The 23424-nt window shown below is 39.7% G+C and overlaps 2 protein-coding genes across 3 annotated transcripts; both read left to right on the top strand.

Annotated features, from left to right (window-relative positions):
• Window positions 1–1280: 1280 nt before the first annotated feature.
• On the top strand, window positions 1281–12542 carry si:ch73-100l22.3. 2 transcript variants are annotated; one of them, XM_041982840.1, is made up of 11 exons: window positions 1281–1355; window positions 1727–1809; window positions 2072–2197; window positions 3492–6078; window positions 6328–6455; window positions 9341–9442; window positions 9926–10042; window positions 10151–10252; window positions 10369–10485; window positions 10749–10831; window positions 11719–12542. In XM_041982840.1, exons 3-11 carry the CDS (start codon window positions 2096–2098, stop codon window positions 11876–11878), a joined length of 3498 nt encoding a protein of 1165 aa, XP_041838774.1. In that variant the 5' UTR covers window positions 1281–1355; window positions 1727–1809; window positions 2072–2095; the 3' UTR covers window positions 11879–12542. The 2 variants fall into 2 exon arrangements, with proteins under 2 accessions (XP_041838774.1, XP_041838773.1); XM_041982839.1 differs by lacking the exon at window positions 1281–1355 and having other exon boundaries at window positions 1362–1809.
• Window positions 12543–12648: 106 nt separating this feature from the next.
• sirt7 (sirtuin 7) lies at window positions 12649–22794 on the top strand. The gene is made up of 10 exons (XM_041984274.1): window positions 12649–12823; window positions 12954–13091; window positions 14689–14793; window positions 14868–14938; window positions 15072–15144; window positions 15801–15899; window positions 20429–20665; window positions 20842–20922; window positions 21012–21118; window positions 21214–22794. The coding sequence occupies exons 1-10, from the start codon at window positions 12719–12721 to the stop codon at window positions 21422–21424; spliced, it is 1227 nt and encodes a 408-aa protein (XP_041840208.1). The 5' UTR covers window positions 12649–12718; the 3' UTR covers window positions 21425–22794.
• Window positions 22795–23424: the final 630 nt, after the last annotated feature.

The raw sequence follows: 23424 nt of genomic DNA, 5'->3' as shown, positions 1-23424 counted from the left end.
TTCAGCATCTGTTTTGCATCCTGTCTCTTCTGTGAGCTCTCTTCAGTGAGTAAAAATCAGTCCAAATTTTGTTAAATGGTAAAATGCTCTGTACTTATATAGCACTTTTACCCAAAGCGCTTTACAATATACATCATATTCACCTTTTCTCACACACATTCACACACTGGTGGCGGAAGCTGCCATGCAAGGAGCTCAACCATGACCCATTAGGAGCAATTTGGGGTTCGGTGTCTTGCTCAGGGACACCTCGACATGAGCTCGACAGGCTAAGGATCGAACCAGCAGCCCTCAGGCTACAAGACGACCACTCTACCCACTGAGCCACGCCACCCCACAACATTGTTGACTTATGTCTTATAGTTTGCTTTGTCACTTTCTCTCTTCCTTTTCCTTTTTTCCTCTGATCAATATTCTCTTGGATTCCTTTGCTGAATCAGACATCGTGCACATTGAAAATGCCCCGTGTGTTGATATCCACTTGCTGGCATGTCACATGTTTTCTCTGTTACTTAAGGACCCTAATCCTGCAGGTTTTCAATGTTTTCCTGCTCCTGCACATCTGATTGAAATTAATGATTCATTGTGCAGAACTTCAAAGGCTGTTGGATCCTTTTAATTTCAGTCAGGTTTGCTGGAGTAGGTAAACACTGAAAACCTTTAAAACAGCGGCCCTCGAGGACCGGCTTTGGACACCCCTGCCATAAAGCAAAACAAAGCTGTCATGTGATGCTTCAGGCGGTAAGTGAGGTTTTTCAGCTTCAGGATGCTGCAGGGCAAAGGCAGCCCCAGAAATGTGCATAACGAATGTCAGTGTGAAATCAAAATGAGTTGGAAGCAAAGCGCTTCAAGATCAGAAATGTATGTAGTGTTGCTTTAAGCTTAATGAACATCCTGAATAAGAGAGTCTTGCAAGTTAAATGATCAAAATCTGTACAGGGCAGTAAAACCTACCATCATCTCCTTTCTCTTGGACACCTATTTGTTTGTTTGTTTGTTTCTTTCTTTCTTTCTTTCTTTCTGGAATTAGAAAAAAAGAACATTATAGGGAAAATCTTCTTTTAATACACCCTCCCCAATAAATATAACAAGCATATATTCATTTTTTACATAGAATATTAATATATAATACATTAAATAATAAAATATTATAAAGCTATATGGTCCCCTAAATTAGGCGCTGGATATTTTTTTTAACAGATTTTCCTGAGTTCTGTGTGGAATTTCATTTCGTAGAATTTTAGGAGACGTAGGAGCCGTCTCTTCATCCAGTCCGGGTTTTCTGAGCGTCCCTGCCGACCCCAACTGTCACCGTGACGCCGTCTGTTGCTCCGGGAGGAGAGGCGGGTAAAAATGTAAACACTGATCCATCACCGTGGAGACTTTTTGTGTAGTTGGTAGCTACACTTTATACGGCTGCTTTCTGTATACTATGGACATTTAAGAGCTGGGATAACTTAGCAAAGTTTCGGCTTTTCAATATATTTTACTCTCCGCAGTTTGGTTTAAAACGACCTAAATCACCGACAACAAGCGTTATGTTAGCTCAGTTAGCTAGCTGCTTGCTAGTGTTGCACTCCGACAGCTAACGTTAGTACACTCGAACTTATTGATGTTAGCAAGCCCAGCAGCTTTCCAACGTTACTGCTTACCTTGTCCTCATGCAACATAATGGAGGAATATGACCAGTTTGTGCAACTTTCCCTTTTCAAACTGATGAAAAAAGACGAGGATAAGCAGGAACATCGTAGACAAACATCTCCATCCTCTCTCATCCGCTTCTATGGACGGCCCATTCTTCCTCCTCTGGTAAGGCAGAGGTAGTAATGCCAGCGCATCCTAGCAGACGTGCTCATCGATGTGTTAATACATGAAATGTACTGAGGACTTTAGGAAGTTATTTTGAAACCTTAAAAGCAGTTGCTTAACATTTAAAACTCGTGGAAAATATCTTATTCTCTGAGCTGAAGTTTGCTGTTTGATTGAAAGTATTCTAACCAAAAGACAGAATCAGAAATGAACTAAATAACTGACAGTAAAGACAACCTGTGTTTGTTTGTGTTGGTAACAGTTCTCGGGGAAACAGAGAGAGGAGATGCAGCGACACAGAGATGAAGCACAGAAAGCTGCCATCCACAAGAAGTTTACAGACGATCCCAGAATGGCCTATGTACAAACTATTCTGCAAAGCATTCAGGTAATTTAACTTCATATTTTCAACCATCCTAATGGAAAAACTAAAATGACTTCTAATTTGTGTTCAGTCTCTGACAGAATCTTTGATCAGAAATTATAGTAGTGATATTTACTTTTGAAAAACCTTTTTAAGTGAATAAAGTCCTCTGCTTTTTTTGTACAGTTTACTGCAAGTAATTTTTTATTAATGCATTACATGTCACAATTCTATACACCACAGCAAAAGTTAAGAAAGAAGCAACATTTCAGGTAAAACACAAGATAAAATAGTCAAATTACAACAAAAGGAGCTGAATTTACTGGATGATAGTTACTTCAAGCCAAAGACAGTTTGCTGACATGACATGAGGAGGCTGTTTTATCCTAAACGGTGAGTAAGATGGAGCAAACAGGCCCTGCTCAGCAAACCTTCAAGGTCTGGCAAGAATATAAAATGTTAAAAGTTCCTATTGGAATCAAATTAGTCAAGGCTTGACAGATGAACAGCTTGGCCTGAATCCAGACTGTTATTGTAAGTAATTTTAATTACACAAATTAGCTAGATTACAGCTAGGTTAATAGTCTAGCTGCAGGGTTTTGGACTATTTTTAAGCAATTTAAAAGGAACAGACAGAAGAAGATAATACAAGGCTTATTTTTGCAGTGGTTTATCGATGGATTTAATAATTTAATATGTGTCAAATTTTATGATGACAACATTTTTAGAGAATAATTTTTGCACTAATGAGTGGAGGTTTTGCAGAATGTTATGGATAAAATGAATTAAAGAAAAGGTGGAATTATCTCAGAGTTCTACATAGTAAGTACAAATGTGAGACCCCCAGCCTTCACAGAAAAGTAAACCTTTGCATGAACAAAGGTAGAGGTACCAAAAAGGAAGCATTAAAAATAAAGAGTTTCAGTTGAATTTCAGGGCTGTTATAATAGTCCAGCACAAAAAGGGCAGAGAAAGATTCATCGTATGTTAAGCCAGTTAAGTGTAATTTGTATAGCTTGATTTCTTAGTAATTTAGATAAACGTAAGCTTGGTTTATTGTTCTTCACTGGATTGAAATTCATCTTACCGTGGAGCCGACATAAGTAACTTCTTATTGGACCATAAATGAGGGAAGGGATTTTAGTATTAGGGAAGCTGAGGACTTATAATATAATTATAATGACAATAAGTTAGTAATATAGGTCTAAACAAATGAGATTAGGTATTGTAAAGTATTATGATGTCTCACAGGGTTTTGATGAAATAATAGAAGAAATTTTCTCTGATTTCACAACTTCTTTGTGGCATCTCTTTGCAGCTGAGGAAAACGCCAACACTGGAGGAGCTGCTTCAGGAGTCGGAGATTAAGACTGAATCGTCACATCAGCATAACACCAGCAGTGGATCAGTGTCCCACAGCAATGTTTTTGTTAGATCTGAGGAAAGTCTTTCACCTACACCTACAGGAAAATTAAAGACTGGTATTTCTCTTCCTCCAATGACTTCCACCACATACAGTGCCTTTTTTGCTTCAAATGTGACACCTGAGCAAAGTTACCTGGAAGGATGCCTTACTAACCAACATGACAGCCACAAAGTGTCACAGCCATGTTCCTGCAATGCTGCAAGCCACCAGTCACTATCCTCAGGTTATGTGACCTATGAGAATGTTGAAAACACTGCAACTATCTCTGGAGGGATTGAGCCTGAGAGCTTCTGTCCCTCTGAGGAAGTTTATACCGTGGATGGCTTTTTCCTTCACAGCACTTCAAATACAATCGCCAAGATGCCAGATATTATTAGCCACCCTCCTATAGATGGAGATGAATTGGAGAGGGGTGGATTGGAGTCTTTTTGTGGTAACTTAATGGGAGTAGGAGGCCCTTGTGATACCTCATTTCAAGATGATTCAGTTATACTAGACCATCTACAAGCTGAAAAGTCTCACAACAGTATGGAGCAAGAGGAGGAGATTCCTTTTAATGCAATACTTGATTCTGCCAAAGATATAAATGAGGGATCACTTCCTGTGTCAGAAAAAAGTGACTTTTCAGACAATCCAGAGTCATCACAGACTCTCAGCACTCCTCACTGTCCAACAACAGAACTGCATGTTCAGCAAAACCCTGGTGAACCAGAACCGGTTGACAGTCAGGTCGACGAAATAGAGACAAAGACATCTGAGGAGCCTTTTCCTCTCAGCCTGCAGGCCTTATTGAAGAAATCTCAGGAGTATCGACGGCGCCAGCGGATGGTTAGAAACCAAGCCAAACACGCTAAAATCCAGGAGAGAAACCAAGAGCAGCCAAGTGCTCGAGCAGAAGAGCAGAGCCTCTCTGATAAGGAGAATGATGAGTTTCTCTACAAGGGTACTGTGACTGCAGTAGGAAAGAAAACTAAAGAGAGAAGAGGCACTTTTGTTCCATCAGTGGAAACGTCTACACAGAAATCTGAGAATGAGGAGATGAATGAGAGTGAAGTTAGTTGGAAAAAGACAGATCTTCAAACTGAAAGTACATGTGTAGCAGGAGAAGGAAATGTCAAGGAACTTATTGTTGAAGAAGAGACTATTTTAAAAAATAACAAGCTGAACAGTTTTCAAGAAGTCGTTTTAAAACCTAAACAAAGGATCAGTCCTTTCATCCAGCAACAGCCAACATCAAGAGAAACCTGCCTCGCCCAAGATGCCTTTTATGAGACAACTTTATATACAAGAGTGGGGAAATATCGCACTTTTCCAGCCCCTAACTTCTGTCGGAGTCCTATTCACTGCAAAAGTAAAGGTTTTAGAGAAGGAGAAGCAGTTGAAATAGCAGAGACTTCGGAGGGCAAACTCATCAGCCCTGACGTGACTGAAGACAAGAGTGAAGAAGTTACCCTCATAAATCAAAACACGAAATCAAGTCACAGATCACTTCCGTCCTCAGTGACTATCGTGGTTGATGGGGATGTTACAAGTGTTTTAGCCAAAAGTTCACAGCACATAGATCAGCTTGAGTCAAACCTGTCCAGCCTCAAGATATTGATTTCAGATCTGGAGTCCACAGTAAAAGAAAACTTGGATAATCACTGCCAAACTGACAGCAACATGCAAAGTGAGTCAAGTTTCAAAAGCATCAGACAGTCTGAGGAAATTAAAGCAGATCATTCTGCTCAGCTTGGTCCGAATGACTATTTAGACTGTTGGGAGGAGAAGCAGGGAGAAGCAGAGTGCAGGGAGTGGTTGAGAAGGCATTCATTCATCAATTTTGAAAACATTAATGCACATTTAGGACCTGAATCAAATATCAGGAACACAGAAGATTTTCCTTTCACAGATCAGGAGAGGGAAGCCGAGATGGTAAAATTAAGTGAGATTAGACTTGACAGAATCTCAGCTACTCAGAGAGAAAAGGAAAGGGAGGTGCATAAGGAAGGATTAACCCAGAGTTTTCTACAAAATGGAAGCTGTAAAAGGCAGCAGCTACCTGTAAAAAGTATCCTGTCTGTAGCACAGCAGTTGCGCATCCCCAACATATTCAGAAATGTTCCATCTGACAACAGGGTTCCCTGCCACTTAACAGGGCTTTCAGATACAAGTAACCATCCTGTGGAGAGACAGAGTATGATGACTGTAGAAGGTCAGTCCTCTGTGCTTTTGCCATCTCTCAATCAGTCGTATGATGTGGACACGCCATCTGGCCTTTGGCTCCTGGAAGGAATGGGACCAAGGTCCGAACTGGGCTCACAAAGTCATCTTGGTCAGGAGAAACATCTGACTCCAGACAGTGAGGGTGAAGATCAGACGGGAAAATTTCGTGTCAAACGGAGACTGATCATGCATATGACAGAAGAGACCCAGGAAGGAAATGATGTCAGCAGAGGAGTCGACCCCATGGGCAGACCAAGTTCCACCACCCCAAGAGGTAAAAACAGGACAGCTAAGCTGAAACATTTAGACATAAAAATGTGAATATTGGAGAACAGATTGAGTATTGTCAGCTAATCCAAATACTTTATGTTGTTTAGTTGAAAAATAGTTGTGCTAATTTACTGTAGAAGATTATGCTTGCATAATTTCTGCTTTCCTTCTAACTCAGGATTCTGTCTTGCCAATATAAATGTTTTTTTGTTTTTTTTTTTGAGAACTACATATTGTTTTTTGTTTACTGTAGCTACAGCGCATTGGTACAAGAGCCATGGCAATCAAAAGGAAAGGCAAGAGAAGCTAAAACAGACTCATGCTGCTCAGCTTAGAGCCCTGCAGAATGAGCACAGGAAACAACAGGAAGAACTACTACAGGTGAGACACTGGGGATGGATTACATGTTATAATGGGTAAAGAAAAAAGTATTACTAAGGTGAAAGAAACTAAACCAAAACATTTAGAATAGAACTGAGACCAAAATAAATAGATGCCAGATATGTAAATCTTTATCTGAGAGTACTTCTGTGGTCTTAATCTGTGTAGGCTTCGTGCATATTTTAGGCATCTGCTTTTGCTCATTTGTTTTCTTATCAGTTTGTGTGTTACTGTGGGTAATCCTTGGTTTAAGAAATTTTCTTCTAGTTAAAAAAATTATTTAATATGTTTTTATTAAAAGCATAAAAAAAAGAATAAACATCAGTCTCTGTGTAAAACCTGGTAAATAACTGTGATGTTAAACAAGGACTAGTAGAGACAGCTTATTTGTACAGATTATCATGTAAATGCAACATACTTTCTAGCTCATGAAATTTTTAGATTTCCAGGTCAAATAGAAGCTTCTTTAGCTCTCAAACATCCACATTACATCATGTGTTTAAGACTGTGACAGCATTATGCCTTTGGACATAATTTAGGTCATAAAATCAAACAAAAGAAAAATTTGTTACAAATGCCAACACTTAAAAAGTTCAATCATTGCCATGACTTAATTTTTCATTCAGAAACGCATTAGAGTCTGACACGACATCAGACTGGTCGCTCTGGCTGTGTTTTCACTGCATCAACAAGTCTGTCAGTGAACCTGTTTACATGAGCATCCAAATCTGAGAGCTGGGAGTAATCAGATAATTATAAATAATCGAGTCTGACACATCTACATAAACTTCAGGAATGTGACATTTGAACACAGTATTTGGTCTACATTTTCCAGGTCATTTTTGGAAGATGCCAGGCCATTCAGAAGATTAAACGCTGGATTTTATGTCTTCCGTGAAGTTTCAGCTATGTGGCCAAAGCTGAATTTGTATGGCTGTTTTTAAAGAAGTGAGACTCGTGTATTATAACTAAACACGTGCACTCTCATTTTGAGTCACTTCTGATGCCAGAAATGAATATTAGACTAAATAAGTAAAGACCCATCTCCACCAACGGGTGTGAGACGGCACACATTTTCTTGTGATTCCTCAGGCAAAAACTGGGAACGGTGCCAGAAAATCCGATCTGACCCGTCCTCCTTTTTTGGGACCTTTACATAGGGGTCCTAATCTTACCAATCCAACCCAAATTACTGTGGGCTTTTTGTTTAAAACCACATGCCAAGAAGAAAGAACACAAACTGCTGGATGTCTGCCATCCTCATCCTTTGTTTCTGTGTCACATACTTTGTTATAATTCAAGAGAAGACTGTGACATCACGCCATTTTGTAGATGATGCATCTATCACTAACCGCCTAATACTCCATCTAACAAGTAAGGATATGGTTGGCTGTGGAAACGCACCAGAGGTCAGGGTTTACCAAATCAAACTATGCCAGACCGTCTCGTCTCTATCCGGAGTCCGGACCCTAAACACTAAAGTTTAAAGATGTTTCAGGAAACAAAAGTGTTTAAGGTTTTTGATGTTTTGTCTGATACTTTTATTTTTACATTATAAATTGTGGGGCTTTCATTAATTCTCATTTTGACCTGCAAACAGGTTTATTCCTGCTTTTAAGCATTAAAAGAATCGAAAATTATACAAAGAAAATGAACTCATTTTTAAAATTGTGTTTCTGAAACACTAGAACAAGCAGACATTTACTCAGAGACCAGAAAATATGAAAACACAGTCACTGGTAATTCCTCCTTCCCATTGGTCTTGCATTAGATTGCATCACTTATTGCTGTACAGATCTAGCACTACGTAATTCCAGCACTGCAACCATAACTCTCTGTGCCAAGGTTCCTTACTTTACCCAAAGTCACCTTTGAGAATTTAGGAAGTCCAGGCCAGTGGGTTCACCTTTTTAAAAGTGAGAATAGGTTTTGAGTTTCTTACAGATTAACAATAAATTGACATAACTGACCTCTGTTTCTTCTGAAACTAAAAGCTGACATTTGAAAGCATACACACATGTTGTCGTCCTACCTGTTAAGAGTGTGCTCCGAGGTTGTGGGCAGACTACAGACATCTGCTCATTACAAGAGACCTTCAGACTCTCCCTCAGGTAGAGAAAAAGGGATTCTACCATAAATGTTTCATTAGATCCTTAAAAGGCAAACTGGCATGGTCGCCTGTTTCTTTATGTGTGTGTGAGTGTGCATGTGTGCGTGCACATGCAAGGCTTCAAGGACGCCTGCTGTTCTCTGGCAACCAGTTCTTGATTCTTCAGCTTGTGTCTGCATTTGTTCTTGGCCAGCCTCCTTGCCCCGTTAATCTCAGGCTCTGTTAAATTAATGTATGTTTAACAACAGTATAATTAACAAAAGCTGTTTAATAAAAAGACTTCTTTTCAAATCGCCTGTCCTTCCATCATCTGCGATGTGATGAGAGCGAACTGGCTGGACTCTCTGGCAGAGGGAGGAGTGGTATGAGGGAATTGACAGAAAAGGATAATTTGTTTAATTCATGAGCGTCTGTGGTTAAGTGCCAGATTGTCCCAGTGAGTGTCATCACTAATGATTCCTTTTCTTTTTTTCCCCTCTCTCGCCTCTTTGTTTTGTCTCATACCACCTCTAACATTATTTTTCTTACTTCCTGTATCAATTTCCTGTATTGTCCCTCTCCTCCTTTACTTTGTCTCTCACCTCATCCCTCTGTGCCCCACTGCTCGCTCTCTTTGTGTCTCTTTCTCTCTATCCTCAATTAATTTTTTACTCCCGCCTCATTTGTTTTCCTCTCCAATTCAATATATTCCATCCTTGTCTGCTCCCAAATGCATGCACCTGTCCCTTATCCTCTCATTCCCTTTCTCCCGCCGGTCTGTCTGGCTCTTTCTCAGGCATTGGCAGTACGTTACAGTCTCCTCCACAACCTGTCCTTCCCTTGCTCCATGTCAGGCTCTCATCTAGGGGAGACGTCGACCTTCTCTACCCTCTCTCAGGTATTACCATATTTGTTCACTAATCAGTGATACAAAAGTCTTGTCCTGCTTGCCCTTTAATCTGCACAATCTTAAATCACCAATTGGCCGATTTACTCGTGGAAAGGATGTTTTTTCCATGTTTTAATCCTAATCAGTATCAATCATATGTTATTGTCCTCTGATATATTTACCAGCACAACAGCCCAGCTCCATGCAAGCTTGTTTGTTCAACAAGCATGTTTCTTTAATGTAGCAGCTCTTGAATCAACAAGTGAATTACAGCACATTCGCTGCTTATTTTTCTGTTTATTTTGTCCTATCATAATTATGAGCAGAGTCCACTTGTAGTGATGCGCAAAACAGATGCCAACAAAGGACCTTGAGAATGCTGCAAGTGAAATTAATTAGTTGTCATTGAAGGAATTAAAATTCTCCTCTCTCTTCCCCTCTGATCTTCATTATTCGCCCCTCTCATGGTGCCTCCTCTCCCCTCTCCATCAGCCCCTCAGCCCACTTTCACAGCACTACCGTCCCCTGCTGTCAGCAGTAGTGAAGGGCTTTCTGACTCGCAGGCTGCTGAGGACTGAAAGAGTCGTTCAGCTGGTGCGCACCATCAGGGTGAGTAAAAGCAGCAGTGTTGCGGCTGTCTTTGGCAACAGAATCATTTGTTGTAAAATGGGCACTGGTATTAAAAGTTCAGCTCTGGGCTTGTCTCTGCATTTGTAGGACACTCAGCAGTTCTTGCAGGCCCTCCAGCAACAGAGCACCATTAAAGGAGAGTTCTGTAGCAGACAAGATGTCTTTCTCCAGGAGAGGGTCACTCTGCAGGTATGAAAGCAAACACATGTTTAGCTCAACGTGAATAAATAAAACAGTTATAGCTTCTGTCGTTGCACACTTTTCTTTAAAATCATGTTCTCTTGTGTCACTGTTTTCCCCTCCAGCTGCGCGCTGCACGTTATGAGGTTTACGATATCTTCTTCAGCCTGTCAGCCGGAGAGCGAATGCGGCTGATCAGCTGGGACAGAGAGCTGGTCAGGGAGAGAGAACTCAGACGACAAGTAATCTTTTCCGAGGACTATGATTTCTCAGAATTCAGTGTATCCTGTGGTGGTAAAATTAGATTAATCAGGCATACAACAGGGGATGATGATGCACCATATGTACCAAATGTTACACAGAATTTTAATTATATTATGGCTCAGTAATTGTGATTTGCATTTAATAGAATTTCTTTTCTATTATACTTCCTCTCCTTATTAATTTGTGTTCATAATGTATAGATTGTGTTTTTACATGTGTGTGTACATCTTTGTTTCCTCAGAATGGGCATACTGACCCTCCCAGAGGAAAGAGTTCTCTGTCAGCTGCAACACAAAAATCACTGGAGAGGAAGAGAGGAATGATGTAAGTTTAACTGCATCAGTCCTGTTTTCTATTTTCTTTTCAACCTGTGAGGCCACAGTGCTGACCATCACACCACTGTGTATCCCGCAAAGAGATTAACCTGTGGAATCAACATATTAATGTTTTTTTTTTTTTTAATGCATGAACAACAAAGTTATTACTCATGCCAAATTAAAACTCTGAATTTTGCATTATCTTGGTGAGAGAAGCCTATTTGGGGCATTTAGGGGCTTTGTCACAGCAGTGAACAGAATCTACCAAAAACCAATTTATCCTCTTTAATTATGAGGTTTATGAAAGTTTTCAAGCCTAACGTTTAAAATCTTTTATCATCTGGTGTCCAGAAACAAAGTTATTACTCATAATATTTTAAAAATCTGAATTTGGCCTTATCTCAAGATTCAAGAAGTCTTTATTGTCATTATACATTTCAAATAACAAATTTTATTAAAACTCTCATCCTAATGTTAGATATATACTCTGTAAAATTAAATTGGAAACAACACCAATAATAATAACATTAATTTAAAACAAACAATGGTAAGAAATACTAAAAGTACAGTAAATAAAGAAATAAATTAAAGTACCAGCCAGCTGTAATGGGATTAGTGCTACTCATATCAGAACTGGGTATCAGCAGGTACTCAAATGTAAGTACTTGTGCTTGTTTTAAAAATGTGGTGTTGGTGCTTCACTAGTCTTTAATCGGTTCAGTAAAGTTCCTTTATATGTATATTACATAGTATTAGAAGTGATGCCAAAATGACAACATGCAGGTTCATTTATAGACAAATTGAACATTTTGCACCATAGATTAATTAAAACATGCTTTTAATAATAGAAAATAGCTTTTTCGTCTTCTATAACCCGTCTTCTCTTCCCTTTAGGATTCAGAAAAAGGCAGCACCAGGGAACAGGGGAGTAGTGATGAGGACTGGACAAAAGTCTGGACTCTCAGCTGAGAAACTACAGGAAATGAAACGGGGGCAGTTTAGAGCAAATCCTCAGAGAGTCCCCAAGAGCGCTTGCTTCTCAAGACCCCGATGACACTTTCCTAATTGGCCCCAGTGAGGACTCCCAACAGGGCCTCTCGCGGACTATATCAATAGTATATAACAGATCTGAATGTGACGCAGATGGATGCCTGTTGGCAACTATAACTGCTTGGTTACAGCTCCACTTGTCAGGAGTTACAGAACTGCTCTGGCAAATTTTTCCTCAGACCTTCGTTTAGTATTTTTAATAGTGTTCAGTGTTTTCATGTGTAATATGTTTGTGAGGAAAAAACACTGAAAAAAGTGAAGGGTCACCTTTAGTTTTCTTACTATGCTAAGACATAATATGTATAGGAAAACCATGGCATTTAAAAACCTGACTATAGGTAAAATTATAGCATTATTAGCTGCACCTTTGCTAGAAAAGTTTGACCATGTTTTATGTGCCTGCCACCAAAAACAGTCAATTTAGTGATGGATTAGCACATGTTGTCCTTTTTTGTGAAATATTTAAAGTATTTTACCCTAAACACATCCATCCAGCTCCAGCTCCCGTTAACACTTGAAGTGCATTACTCCTTAGTATTGCCTTTAAACCTTCTGCTGTTGTGGAATTGCATATCAGCCAAAACATGTGTAAACCTTTACATTTTTTTATTTGTTTTATTGTTATTTATTTGTTTATTGTTGTTAATAAAGATTTCTTCCTGCTAGAATGTTGCCGTCAAGTTTTTTTTTATTTGGGATAATTTGCATACTCCTCGCAGCAGGGGGCGCTGTAAAACTTTTTCTCAACATTTTGGGACAACATCCACCTGGACTGTCGTTGGTTACTGGTGCTACGATGGTGCAATGTTTTGAATAGGTATCATTCACTGGACTGAAAAACGGGATGGAAGAGGAGCCCGACACTGGTATTTCATCACGGGCAGAGAGGAAAGCTCTGGAAAAAGCCAAAATACTCCAACGGGAGAGCGAAAGGAAGATCTTCAGTTTGGTAAGACGGGAAAAACGCATTTATAGCAACCAGCATCAAGCTAGCAAGCTACACTAGCCGTTTATGCTGGTACATGAAAACCATTGTTTCTCAGCCGGTGAACATGACCCGGTTCTTGCTCGTTCCGCAGGTTGCGCGGGTCCTGAGGAAGCCGGAGGCTGAACGGTCCAAGGAAGAGGCCGCTGCGCTCCTGCTGCACAGAGACGCCGTAGACGAGCTCTGCAAGAGACAAGTTCGTAGGGATGTGCTGAAGAGGAAGCAGGAGGAGGTAAGACTCCGGCGCCAGACTATAAACTCTGGGGTTTGGTGGGCTCTGACCTGCAGAGGGTTGCTATCACATCAGTGAAAACTGTGTAGTTAATTCAATGTTTTCTTTGACGACAAGCATATAAAACCTGCTGCACTGAGTCCTTTTAGGGTTAGGCCAGGGGTCTGCAACCTTTACAGTCCAGAGAGCCATTTTCCCTCAGCCGAGCTAAATAAAAATCGTTTAGAGCCGCAGATGTTACGAGATAATTTGGAAAAAAAACAACTTCTAATATTTGATAAATATCTACTATAGCAAATTTGTTGTCATTTTTGAAGAACCACATTTTTATTCATACTTTTAGGTTTTAAATAAAGAAAAACAAAACTTGAAAAAGAGGATGGACAGATTTTCTTCTATGGGATGTAGATATTTGTGGAAAATTATGTAAAAAAAAAAGCCAACCTAATGACAAGACAAGAAAACACACACACACACACACACACATATATATATATATGTGTGTGTGTGTGTATGTATATGTGTGTGCGTGTGTATATATGTACTTCTATATGTTGTTCTAAATTATCTCTACCATGTTCTAGATCATTAATCAGAATTCCTATATTATCATTTCATCGATAATTTCAGTCATAAAACCAGCAGATGTGACGACTGAAGTTAAACAGCCAACATTGATGAAGAAACTGATAAAACTGATTACCTGGTTTAAAAACAGGTTTTTTCTTTTATCATTGAAGTGTGAGTGTGCAGCAGTGATAAAAGTCCTACAGCAGCATCACCAAAAGTAAACACCTGTTGATAAAATAGATCAAGTTTTCTTCAGGCTTTTTTCCTGGTCAGTGCTCCTGCGTGGCCCCCATCAGAACTTTTTCTAGACCCATGCATAGCTGAAGTATAAACCCTGTCTACCACCAGCCAACTACTGTGTTTTAGAAGGTCCTGCTAAAAGTAATACTTTGGGGTAAATATTTGACGGTGTGAACCATGAATGACAAGCAAATACAACAAGAGAAAAGCCGATCAGCTGATCACCGACAGCTGTCATGATTCACCAAACATGAGAGGAAGATGAGGAGCTGCACTCCACAAACAGACCTCCAGAGAGCTGCTAGAGCAGGCATGTTTGTGCAAAACGCAGGATAAATAAAAAAAAAAAAAAATATATATATATATATATATATATATATATATATATATATATATATATATATATATATAAAAAAGTGCGGGTGTGGAACCCTCTCACCGGGAAGAGTGTGTGTTAAAACACCCCCGTTCTCCATGGAATGGTTAGGGTCCATTCGTTGCTCCATTCACGCGGATGTATGGGGCTTGTCATGCAGTGCATGCGTTAAAAATTTTAACGTAGTTACAGAAGTTAATTAACACTGTTAATGGTTTTCTTAATCAGGGCAGACGGATGGAAAACATCATGAAAATGTCCAGTTTTAAAAGAGTCCAGTTTTCCATTTGCTTTTGTTGCATGTAGCGTTATGGTGAGGGCTTTAAAATAGTCTCTAAATGAAATTAAATTCAAGATTTTAGTGTCATCAAATCATTTAACTCTGTTTTTATGTTGCTGTGCTGTTTTCAGGTTTTTGATGATACTGATGAGCTGAAAAGTAAAATCAAGCAGCTTGCTGAGGCAGTGAGGCAAGCCAATCACCTGGTGGTTTACACTGGAGCTGGTATCAGCACGGTATGCCAAACCCTACCTCTTCTTTTCCTCTTATTTACAAACTTTAACAGCACTGATGATGTCCTCGATTTTAGGCAGCCTCTATCCCAGACTACAGGGGCCCTAATGGGGTTTGGACGCAGCTGCAAAAGGGACGGACCATAAGGTGAAATATGTGGCCTTGTGACGTGAAGTAAACCACATTGTTTTGTGTTTTTTTTGTTTGTTTTTGTTTTTTTTCTGATTCTGAATTTCTGATTTCCTTTTTTCTTTTTTTGTTATTTTTTCTTTGTGTATAGCTCATCAGACTTGAGTAAAGCTGAGCCAACCCTCACACATATGTGCATTAGGATACTTCATAAGGAAAAGTTGGTATGTAAGACTCACATTACGGATGTCACGATTACTTCATTACACAATTAATCACAGTATTAAACGCCATGATTAATTATCGTAAAGATACGCCAATATTGTCACTTTCCATAAAAAATCATTGCAACTTGCGTAGGGAACAAAAACAAAGTTATTTGATATATCAAATAGATTGTCCTGTGGCCATCCTCTAAATGTAAGGCTTGAAAACTCTTAGAAATGTAATAAATAAGGAAGATAAAGTGGGTTTTGGTGGATTTGGTTCACTGCTGTGACAAGGCATCTACATGCCTACTTATCTCTGAGATAATGTGAAATTCGGATTTTTAGTATGGAATGAGTAATGACTGTTGTGTACACGTTAATGTGTTAAAAAAATAAAAAAAACACATTAATTCCACAGATTAAGCTATTTTTATGTAATTAAAACGTAAAGACTTATAAGGAGTGTTTATGTGATTTTACACGTTTATAGCGTAGGGAAATTAATTAACACAGAATAATTGTGATAATTGTAAAATCGTGATTATTTCATTGACAATAATCGCACCAAGAAAATCAGTAATCGTGACATCTCTAAGCCACATAGATCACGTATAATGACCGTGCACCATTTTCCATTAACACTTACATCTACTGTGTATTTGTCATCAAAGGTGAAGCATGTTGTGTCTCAGAACTGCGATGGACTTCACCTGAGAAGTGGTCTGCCCAGACACACCCTGTCGGAGCTCCATGGAAACATGTTTATTGAGGTGAGACTGTTCTTAAAAATTGAAGTTGTACACAGTTGTGGTTATAAGTTTCCAGGCTGCACGTAGTCAGCCACAGAGAGACCTGCTGAACCCACACAGTCATGTCACACATGCCTCAGACATGAGCAGATATAGAAACCATGAACTGGCTCTAAGTGCAAGAAAAGACAGGGTTTCCTCCAGGTTTTTTGAAACTGGGGGGAGGTTGGCTGGTTGGCTTTCTTGGCCAGTGATGTGGTGTTGATTGTCTAGAAGAGGTCCTCTATGACGTGCACACCCAGAAGCTTGGTGCTGCTCACTTTCTCCACTGTAGCACCTTTAATGATTAGAGGTGCATGCTGGGGGCACATTCTCCTGAAGTCCACAACAATCTCCTTCATCTTCTCCACTTTGAGAGAGAGATTGTTGTGTTCACACTACAAGGCCAGGTGGTTCACATTGCTTCTGTAGTGTGACTCCTCGTCGTTGCTGATGAGAACCACCACAGTCGTGTCATCTGCAGACTTGATGTGGAGGTTGGAGCTGTGCAACGCTGTGCAGTTGTGGGTCAGCAGCGTGACGAGGAGGGGGCTCAGCACACATTCTTGTGGGGCCCCTGTGTTCACTGTGGTGATGCTGGATGTGTTCCTGCTGACCTGAACTGCCTGTGGTCTCCTGGTCAGGAAGTCCAGCAGCCAGTTGCACAGAGAGGTGTTAATTCCCAGCTGGTCCAGTTTCAGAATGAGCTGTTGGGGGATGATTGTGTTGAATGCCGATCGGAAGTCCATGAACAGCATTCTGACTTAAGTCTTTTGTGTCCAGATGTGTGACGGCTGTGTAGAGGGTAGTGGAGATGGCTTCGTCGGTCAAGCTGTTGGACCGATATGCAAACTGAAAGGGGTCTAGGGAGGGTGGGAGAACAGACTTGGTGTTTCAACACCAGCCATTCTTCATAAGAATGGAAGTGAGTGCTACCGAACTGTAGTCGTCTGCGACAAGGCCAGGGCAATGACTTCTTCGGGACAGGGATGATGGTAGTGGTTTTGAGGCACATGAAGAAAAATACCAGAAGTCGGTACAGAAAGAAGTACAGAAAGTCGTCCACAGATTCCCTGCTGCTGTCTCCTGCTCTGCCTTCACTTTTCTCTCCACCACTAGTCTTTTTATGAGACCCTCACCCTGCCACGGACGAAGTTTCACGTTAAATATGAATAAAGGTCAATCGTTCATTGCCCATAAAGGCCCCCCACCCACCGGCAGTAATTCCCGCCTCATCGCGGATTAATTGATTGAACCAAAACAAACTTTTGTTTAGGTCTTGTGACCTTGGGAAATTCTCACATCTCATTGAGAATGACAGAATTACTCCACTTTATCGCCTCTTTGCTGCCACTCGAGCGAGTCGCAGTTAAACCAGAAAGGAAGTTGAGACTTGTTAATTTTTCAAAATTAAGTTATTAGCAGAGCAGTGTCTTATTTCCTGAGTACAATTTCACACTCTTATTATGATCTGTAAATGTGTGCAAATATAAACTTTATGTTCATTCAAGATCCAAAAGATTCAGACTTTATTGTCAATTCACCAGATATAAAAAACTTACTGATGAACTGAGATGCTGTTCTCTCTCAGTATAGAAATGACATAATGACATGTAAAAATAATTTAAAAGACAAGAGAAGTAAGAAAATAAAATATAAATAAAATGTAAAGTGGCAGTGGCAGACAGTTATGTGTTCAAAAAGTATTTTCAATGTTTACATCCCAGAGGAATGGGGCGGGGGCAGATGTGGGGAGGTAGTTTAGAGAGGAAGGTAATAGAGTTTACCATCCTGACAGCTTGTTTTGTTTTTTTAGGGCCGATGCCGATAAAAAAATTTTTTTTATCAGATACAGGCTGCTTATTTTCTTGAGCTGACATTTGGAGCCGTTACTGCTTTTGTTTCCTCAATTTACATCATAAAAATAACAATAACAATGTTACGAGTCTTGTTGTTTTTTAGGTAATGCTCTAGATGGGTAAGCTACTCCTCCTCATCATCACTCTCCTCAGAAATTGGTTCTTGTGCTCTTATTAAATAACATGGATAACATGTATGAGGTGAAAATGCTGCAGTCTGGATGTTTAGAGAACCAACGATGAGTGAACAGCTGCTGTTCTTTTACCTGCACCTCACAGAAACGGTCACTGTTGAATCTGGAGTGATGAATATATGTCAGACATGGAAAATGTCTGAGGTATGCTCTCTGCTCTCATCTTCGCACTATTGATGATACTCTCAATGGTGCCCCAGTAGAAGTAATAAAAAAATCATAATATCTATCTCCCGTGGTCCTGAGTTTGACTCTGGGTGTGTGAAGGTGGTTTAAGTGAGTGGAGCAGAGAGGACGTTTTGTGGGGTGAGGAGTTCTTTCAGGTAGGAGGAGCATGTCCATGGATACATTGATGTGTGAGGAAGGAAACCTTGTATCCCAGCGGAGACAGGAAGCCAGTGGAGTGAGTGGAGGATAGGGGTAATATGGCCATGTTTGCATGCTCTTGCTGGGGATCCCAATGAGAAGTTGTTACGCCCTGTCTAGGGTCTACGGGCGCAACACAAAAGGATTTCCCATCCTGGCCCCCAAAGCAGCATCAAACAAAAGTTTATTTGCAATAAGACTGGAGAAGTAGCTTGTGCTATTTTAACTCATAAGAGCCCAACGTGACACATTTGTCACATACAGTTTCTGAGACATTTTGCTTCAATTTATGGTATAAACCTTGCTCAAAATCCTGTTGAACACAATCTGATACTTGTCTTCTGTCCCCTAATAGATACCCAGAAGCAGAAAACCATATATTTTTAAACTATCACATGGTAATAAATGGTAGAATTCCCCCCCAAAAAATTTTCATTTTTTTGTTACATTTTGTTAAAGGGCCAAATAAAGACCTTATATTAAAAAAAAATGGACTTTTCTTACTATTTTTTCATGGGTCGGGCCTTTATGGGTTAAGTTTCCGGAGAAAGTAGAGGTGTCTCTGGGCTTTCTTGGTTAGCTGTGTGGTGTGAGTTGTCCAGTAGAGGTCCTCAGAGATGTGCATCCCCAGGAACTTGATGCTGCTCACCCTCTCCACAGCAGCACCGTTGATGTACGGTGGGGGATGCTGTAAGGACCTTCTCCTTTTCTTGGTCTTCCCCACATTGACGAAGAGATTGTTGTCATTGCCCACTGCACCAGCTTGCTCTCCCTATTCCTGTTGCTAACCTTGTCGTTGGCGATGAGACCTACCACAGGTGTGTCATCCGCAAACTTAATGATGTGGTTGGTGTTGTTGCTGGGCTCGCAGTCGTGAGTCAACAGGGTGTGCTCAGCGTGATGGTCTTGGACTCATTCATTTGGATCAATTCATACAATATAATTTACATTAGTAACATCTAATAAACAGAAAAGAAAAAGCATACTTCTGGACATGGCGGCTTTTATTTTGCAGTGGCGGTGCGCCATGATCATTTACATGTAGCTGAAACCCTAATAGAGCTTCTTTTAAGGCAATTACTAATGCTCCAGATGTTATAGACCCGCCAGCTGTCTGTTGAGACATACTGTGTTTGAATAGAAATTGATGCATATAATTATTGCTATAAAAATATTTTATCACATCGATGTGTGCTTGTGTTTTCACACTCCTGGCATGTTAACATGTACCATGTGTAATCATTGATGACCTTTCTGCTCTGTATGCAGCAGTAAACAACATCTGTTGGAAAAAAAATAGCTTGTGGGATTACAGTGTGGTCATATGTGGCCCCATCCACCTTTAAATATTGCCTCCATAATACTGTATTTCAGTGTGTCTTAAGTTCACACCTGTTATAAGAACTGTACACGTTATTGGATCACAAAAGAGGTGTGAGCAAGGCTGGCTTATTTGGACTTAATGGTTTTAAGGCATTCCCCTTATCCCATTTTCCAATTTTCCAATTTGCATGCTCTTGATTTATCTACTCAGCTCCTTCTTTGTGTCTTAGTCCTTCCTGGCAGAGAGGTGAGGGAAACCGTTGAGGAAAGATGTGAAGAAAGAGGAGGCGAGGTGGCGGGCATGTAACTAAATAACATGTCCTTGCCTCAGAGTGTCATTTTAAACCAGCATTAATAAAATATGGCATGACAGCCGCATTATCACACCATTGCTTTGCTGCAGCACCCTGCTATTTTTATTCTTTGTCAGATGAGTGCATATTTAGTTTGACTTCGGTTTACAGTGCAGGAATAACGTATCATGCCCCTTCAGATAGCACGGTTAGAAGATTTTCTGGTGTATCTTCACTTCCAGCTCCTCCAACTGCTTCCTCTCTCTTAGGTGATCTACCAGGTGCCTTTTAGGAACTGAAACTCTTTCAAAATATTTGACTATAAACAATTTTTTGTTCACAGGAACGAGGAAACAATGAGGCTGAAATTATGAGATTACATCTTTGCTACTCTCAGCCCTGACTGCAGAAATGATATTGCACAGCTTTCCTGAATCACTGAAAAACTGGTGATATTGTATTTTATTTGTCCACAGGTGTGCACATCCTGTTCACCGGTCAGGGAGTATGTGCGTTTATTTGACGTGACGGAGCGGACATCACTTCACCGCCATTTAACGGGGCGGCGGTGCAGCCACTGTGGCGGTGAACTGCGAGACACAATAGTGCACTTTGGGGAGCGTGGGACCTTAGAGCAACCTCTCAACTGGAAGGGAGCAGCAGAGGCTGCAAAGATGGCAGATGTTATCCTCTGCTTAGGCTCAAGTCTGAAGGCAGGTTTGATAGAGTACAGTGAGTCTGTATTGTGGATATGGATCTTAGACTCTGTATGTAATCAAAGCTAGCTCTAAATCACACAGCTGCATTTATAGGGGAGATTTTATTAGGCTGAGATTGTATTTAAACACATGTATGATTTGCTTTTATTGGCTCATTTTCTCACTGCTAGGTGCTGAAGAAATATGCTTGCCTATGGTCCATGAACAGACCAGCAAGCAAAAGACCCAAACTCTACATTGTTAACCTCCAGGTACTTGATTTGTTCATTTTGGGTGAATAAGGGGCAATTGCAGTTCTCAGTGCAATGTGTAAGATTATATGTTTGTGTGTTTGTTATAGTGGACTCCAAAAGATGATCTGGCTGTGCTGAAAATTCATGGAAAATGTGATGATGTCATGAGCCTCCTCATGGAGGAGTTAAACATTCAGATTCCTACATATGACAGGTTAGGATTATATCAATTATAACACCAAACATTCTTGAATGATTTTAAAAATATCTTTGATTTCCAGCTTGGCTTCCTTTATTCTGTCTCACTAGGGAAGAAGACCCCATCTTTAGTCTAGCTACTCTTCTGCGGCCTGAAGAGGCCAAAAGCCACACTCGTGAGCTCATAGCCACTCCTGATGACCTGGAGGATGAGTCTGCTGACCCTGAAGAACAAAAGGAGGAACCCACATCTGTGCAAGGGGGCTGGTTTGGACGAGGGTACCGCAAAGGAAGAAGAAAGAAGAAGAAAAAAGTTGAATGACCGAGGAAGCTTTTGTGGACTGCATATGTTGCAGTCAGGTGCTACTAATGATTTATCTCGAAGATGGATTTGAATTCCAGTCCCAAGTTGAGGACAAGTTTCAGCTTCAGGGTGCTCTTGAATGTATGTGTTATGTCTACTTGCCTGCATTGATGTTATTGTGTATGTGTGGATGAGGTTAATGTAACATTTACAAAAAGTTTTTTGCACCATGGTATTTTGTTTTGTACTTTATACATTTAGAAGTAAAAGAAATTGGAACGGATTGCATAACATTTATGGCAGCTAAGCTAGCTGGGTTTGCTGGAGCAAAACTTAAGCCCAATGTAGCTAGCAAAGAGTGATTAAAAACCATTAAATAACCATGCAGAAAATATAACTAAAAACTGATAGTACAGAACTTAAAAAGAACACAATCCCTCAACGCTTTAATCCACTCGGAGAAAACTGTAGTTTTTGTTTTTCCTCTAATGTTCATCTGTATGCTCTGCATATCACCAACATGTTTGTACAAGCATCTGTGAAGCCTTTAGAAACTTTTTTTGGTGGAATTAATTTATTGTATAACATTTTGCTGGGTCAAGCATTAGGAGAGGCAAGTGTTCTTTAAAATACTTGCATCTCAAGGATAAAATTGTCTGCTCATGGAAGGTGGTATCATTCACTTGAAAATGACTAGTTTTTGTTTACTGTTCAAAATAAGGCAGCAGAATAGTAAAAGCATACCTGTAGCCAGATTTTAAATTCGATGTTTCTACAGTTTTGACATTTTCTACTTGTATGCTTAAAGTGAAATATATTTTTGTAGATTTTTTTTCAAAATGTTTAGAGCTTATTTTATTTTGAAGGCGTTTTGGGTTACTTAAATTATTTTCCCAGCGGTCAACCTTCACTCTGCTGTACCCATGCTCAGGTTAGCCGGCTATGTTGCAGAGCCACTACTGTGTTTTAGTTTACTGATGTTTCATTTGTTTACATTTTTTCTTTTATTTCGGTATCCTATGAAAACAGAGTTTGGAAATTTTACTTACATGTTTTTTTATGCCATGTTAAGTTACTGTTTACTATTTGTGATTGGAAATAAGCAGAAGGGTTGTCTTTATTCAGTTATCTCAGGAAGATCCTGTTATATTAATGTGTTCAGCATTCCTTCATTGGAAACTTGTGCTAAAACTAAATGTGAAGACTCACTGGTTTTTGTTGGATTTTTCAGTACTGCTCTGTTTGTGAGAATAAATCATTTTGAATCTTTTAATTATTATTATTGGTGTATTAATGCTAGAGGTTGTCTCTTGAGTCATAACTTAGAAGTACTCTGGCTTAACTGAACGTTTCCCTTTTGGGATTAATAAAGTATTTTTCAAATTCAACGTGTTTTGATGTAAGTCTCTTCTCATGGCTTCCGATTATAAACGTAAATAATTTCCTCTGTGGTTTGTATTAAACAAATACAAACTACAACTCTAATTCCAACAAAGTCAGGGTGCTGTATTAAATGCATTTCAAATCTCATAAATCCATATTTTATTACCAATAGAACATAACATTTCAGCCGTTAAAAAGACGTTTTATCATTTCACAGAAAATATCAAGTCCTTTTTTATTTAATTGCAGCAACTCTGCAAAAAGGTTGCAACAGGGTGATGCTTATCGTGTAGCATCATCTCTTCTATTTATGACTTTTTGTAAACATCAGGGAGGTGAGGAGCCATTTTGTGATGAATGCAGTATGTAGTAGACATCTGGATGGGAGCAAATGTTTCTCTAAAACCTCTATTTACTTTTCAGCATCGGTGGAACTGCCCATGCTATAGACAGTAATGCAAATCCATGCTATTAGAGATGCAAGCTTTAGAATAGAAGAATAGACCTCTATTGTCATTGTGCATAGTACAATGAAATTGGAAATGCAACCATATCCAGAGAAATACACTAGAACAATAGAAAAGTTATGGCATATGTATATATATATATATATATATATATACACGGAAATAAAA

Source organism: Melanotaenia boesemani, chromosome 4 (genome assembly GCF_017639745.1).
Source record: "Melanotaenia boesemani isolate fMelBoe1 chromosome 4, fMelBoe1.pri, whole genome shotgun sequence".
NCBI lineage: Eukaryota > Metazoa > Chordata > Actinopteri > Atheriniformes > Melanotaeniidae > Melanotaenia > Melanotaenia boesemani.
The sequence above is the reverse complement of the archived record's forward strand: the minus strand, read 5'-3'. Positions and strand labels throughout refer to the sequence as shown.

Excerpts from the sequence above, each read along its gene's own strand:
- si:ch73-100l22.3 (XM_041982839.1), top strand. The coding sequence starts at position 1,672 with ATGGAGGAATATGACCAGTTTGTGCAACTTTCCCTTTTCAAACTGATG. Across the intron at positions 1,810-2,071 it reads GGCCCATTCTTCCTCCTCTG|TTCTCGGGGAAACAGAGAGA; the intron begins GTAAGGCAGAGG and ends TGTTGGTAACAG. Across the intron at positions 6,456-9,340 it reads AACAGGAAGAACTACTACAG|GCATTGGCAGTACGTTACAG; the intron begins GTGAGACACTGG and ends GCTCTTTCTCAG.
- sirt7 (XM_041984274.1), top strand. The coding sequence starts at position 12,719 with ATGGAAGAGGAGCCCGACACTGGTATTTCATCACGGGCAGAGAGGAAA. Across the intron at positions 14,794-14,867 it reads CTGGAGCTGGTATCAGCACG|GCAGCCTCTATCCCAGACTA; the intron begins GTATGCCAAACC and ends CCTCGATTTTAG. Across the intron at positions 15,145-15,800 it reads TACTTCATAAGGAAAAGTTG|GTGAAGCATGTTGTGTCTCA; the intron begins GTATGTAAGACT and ends TTGTCATCAAAG.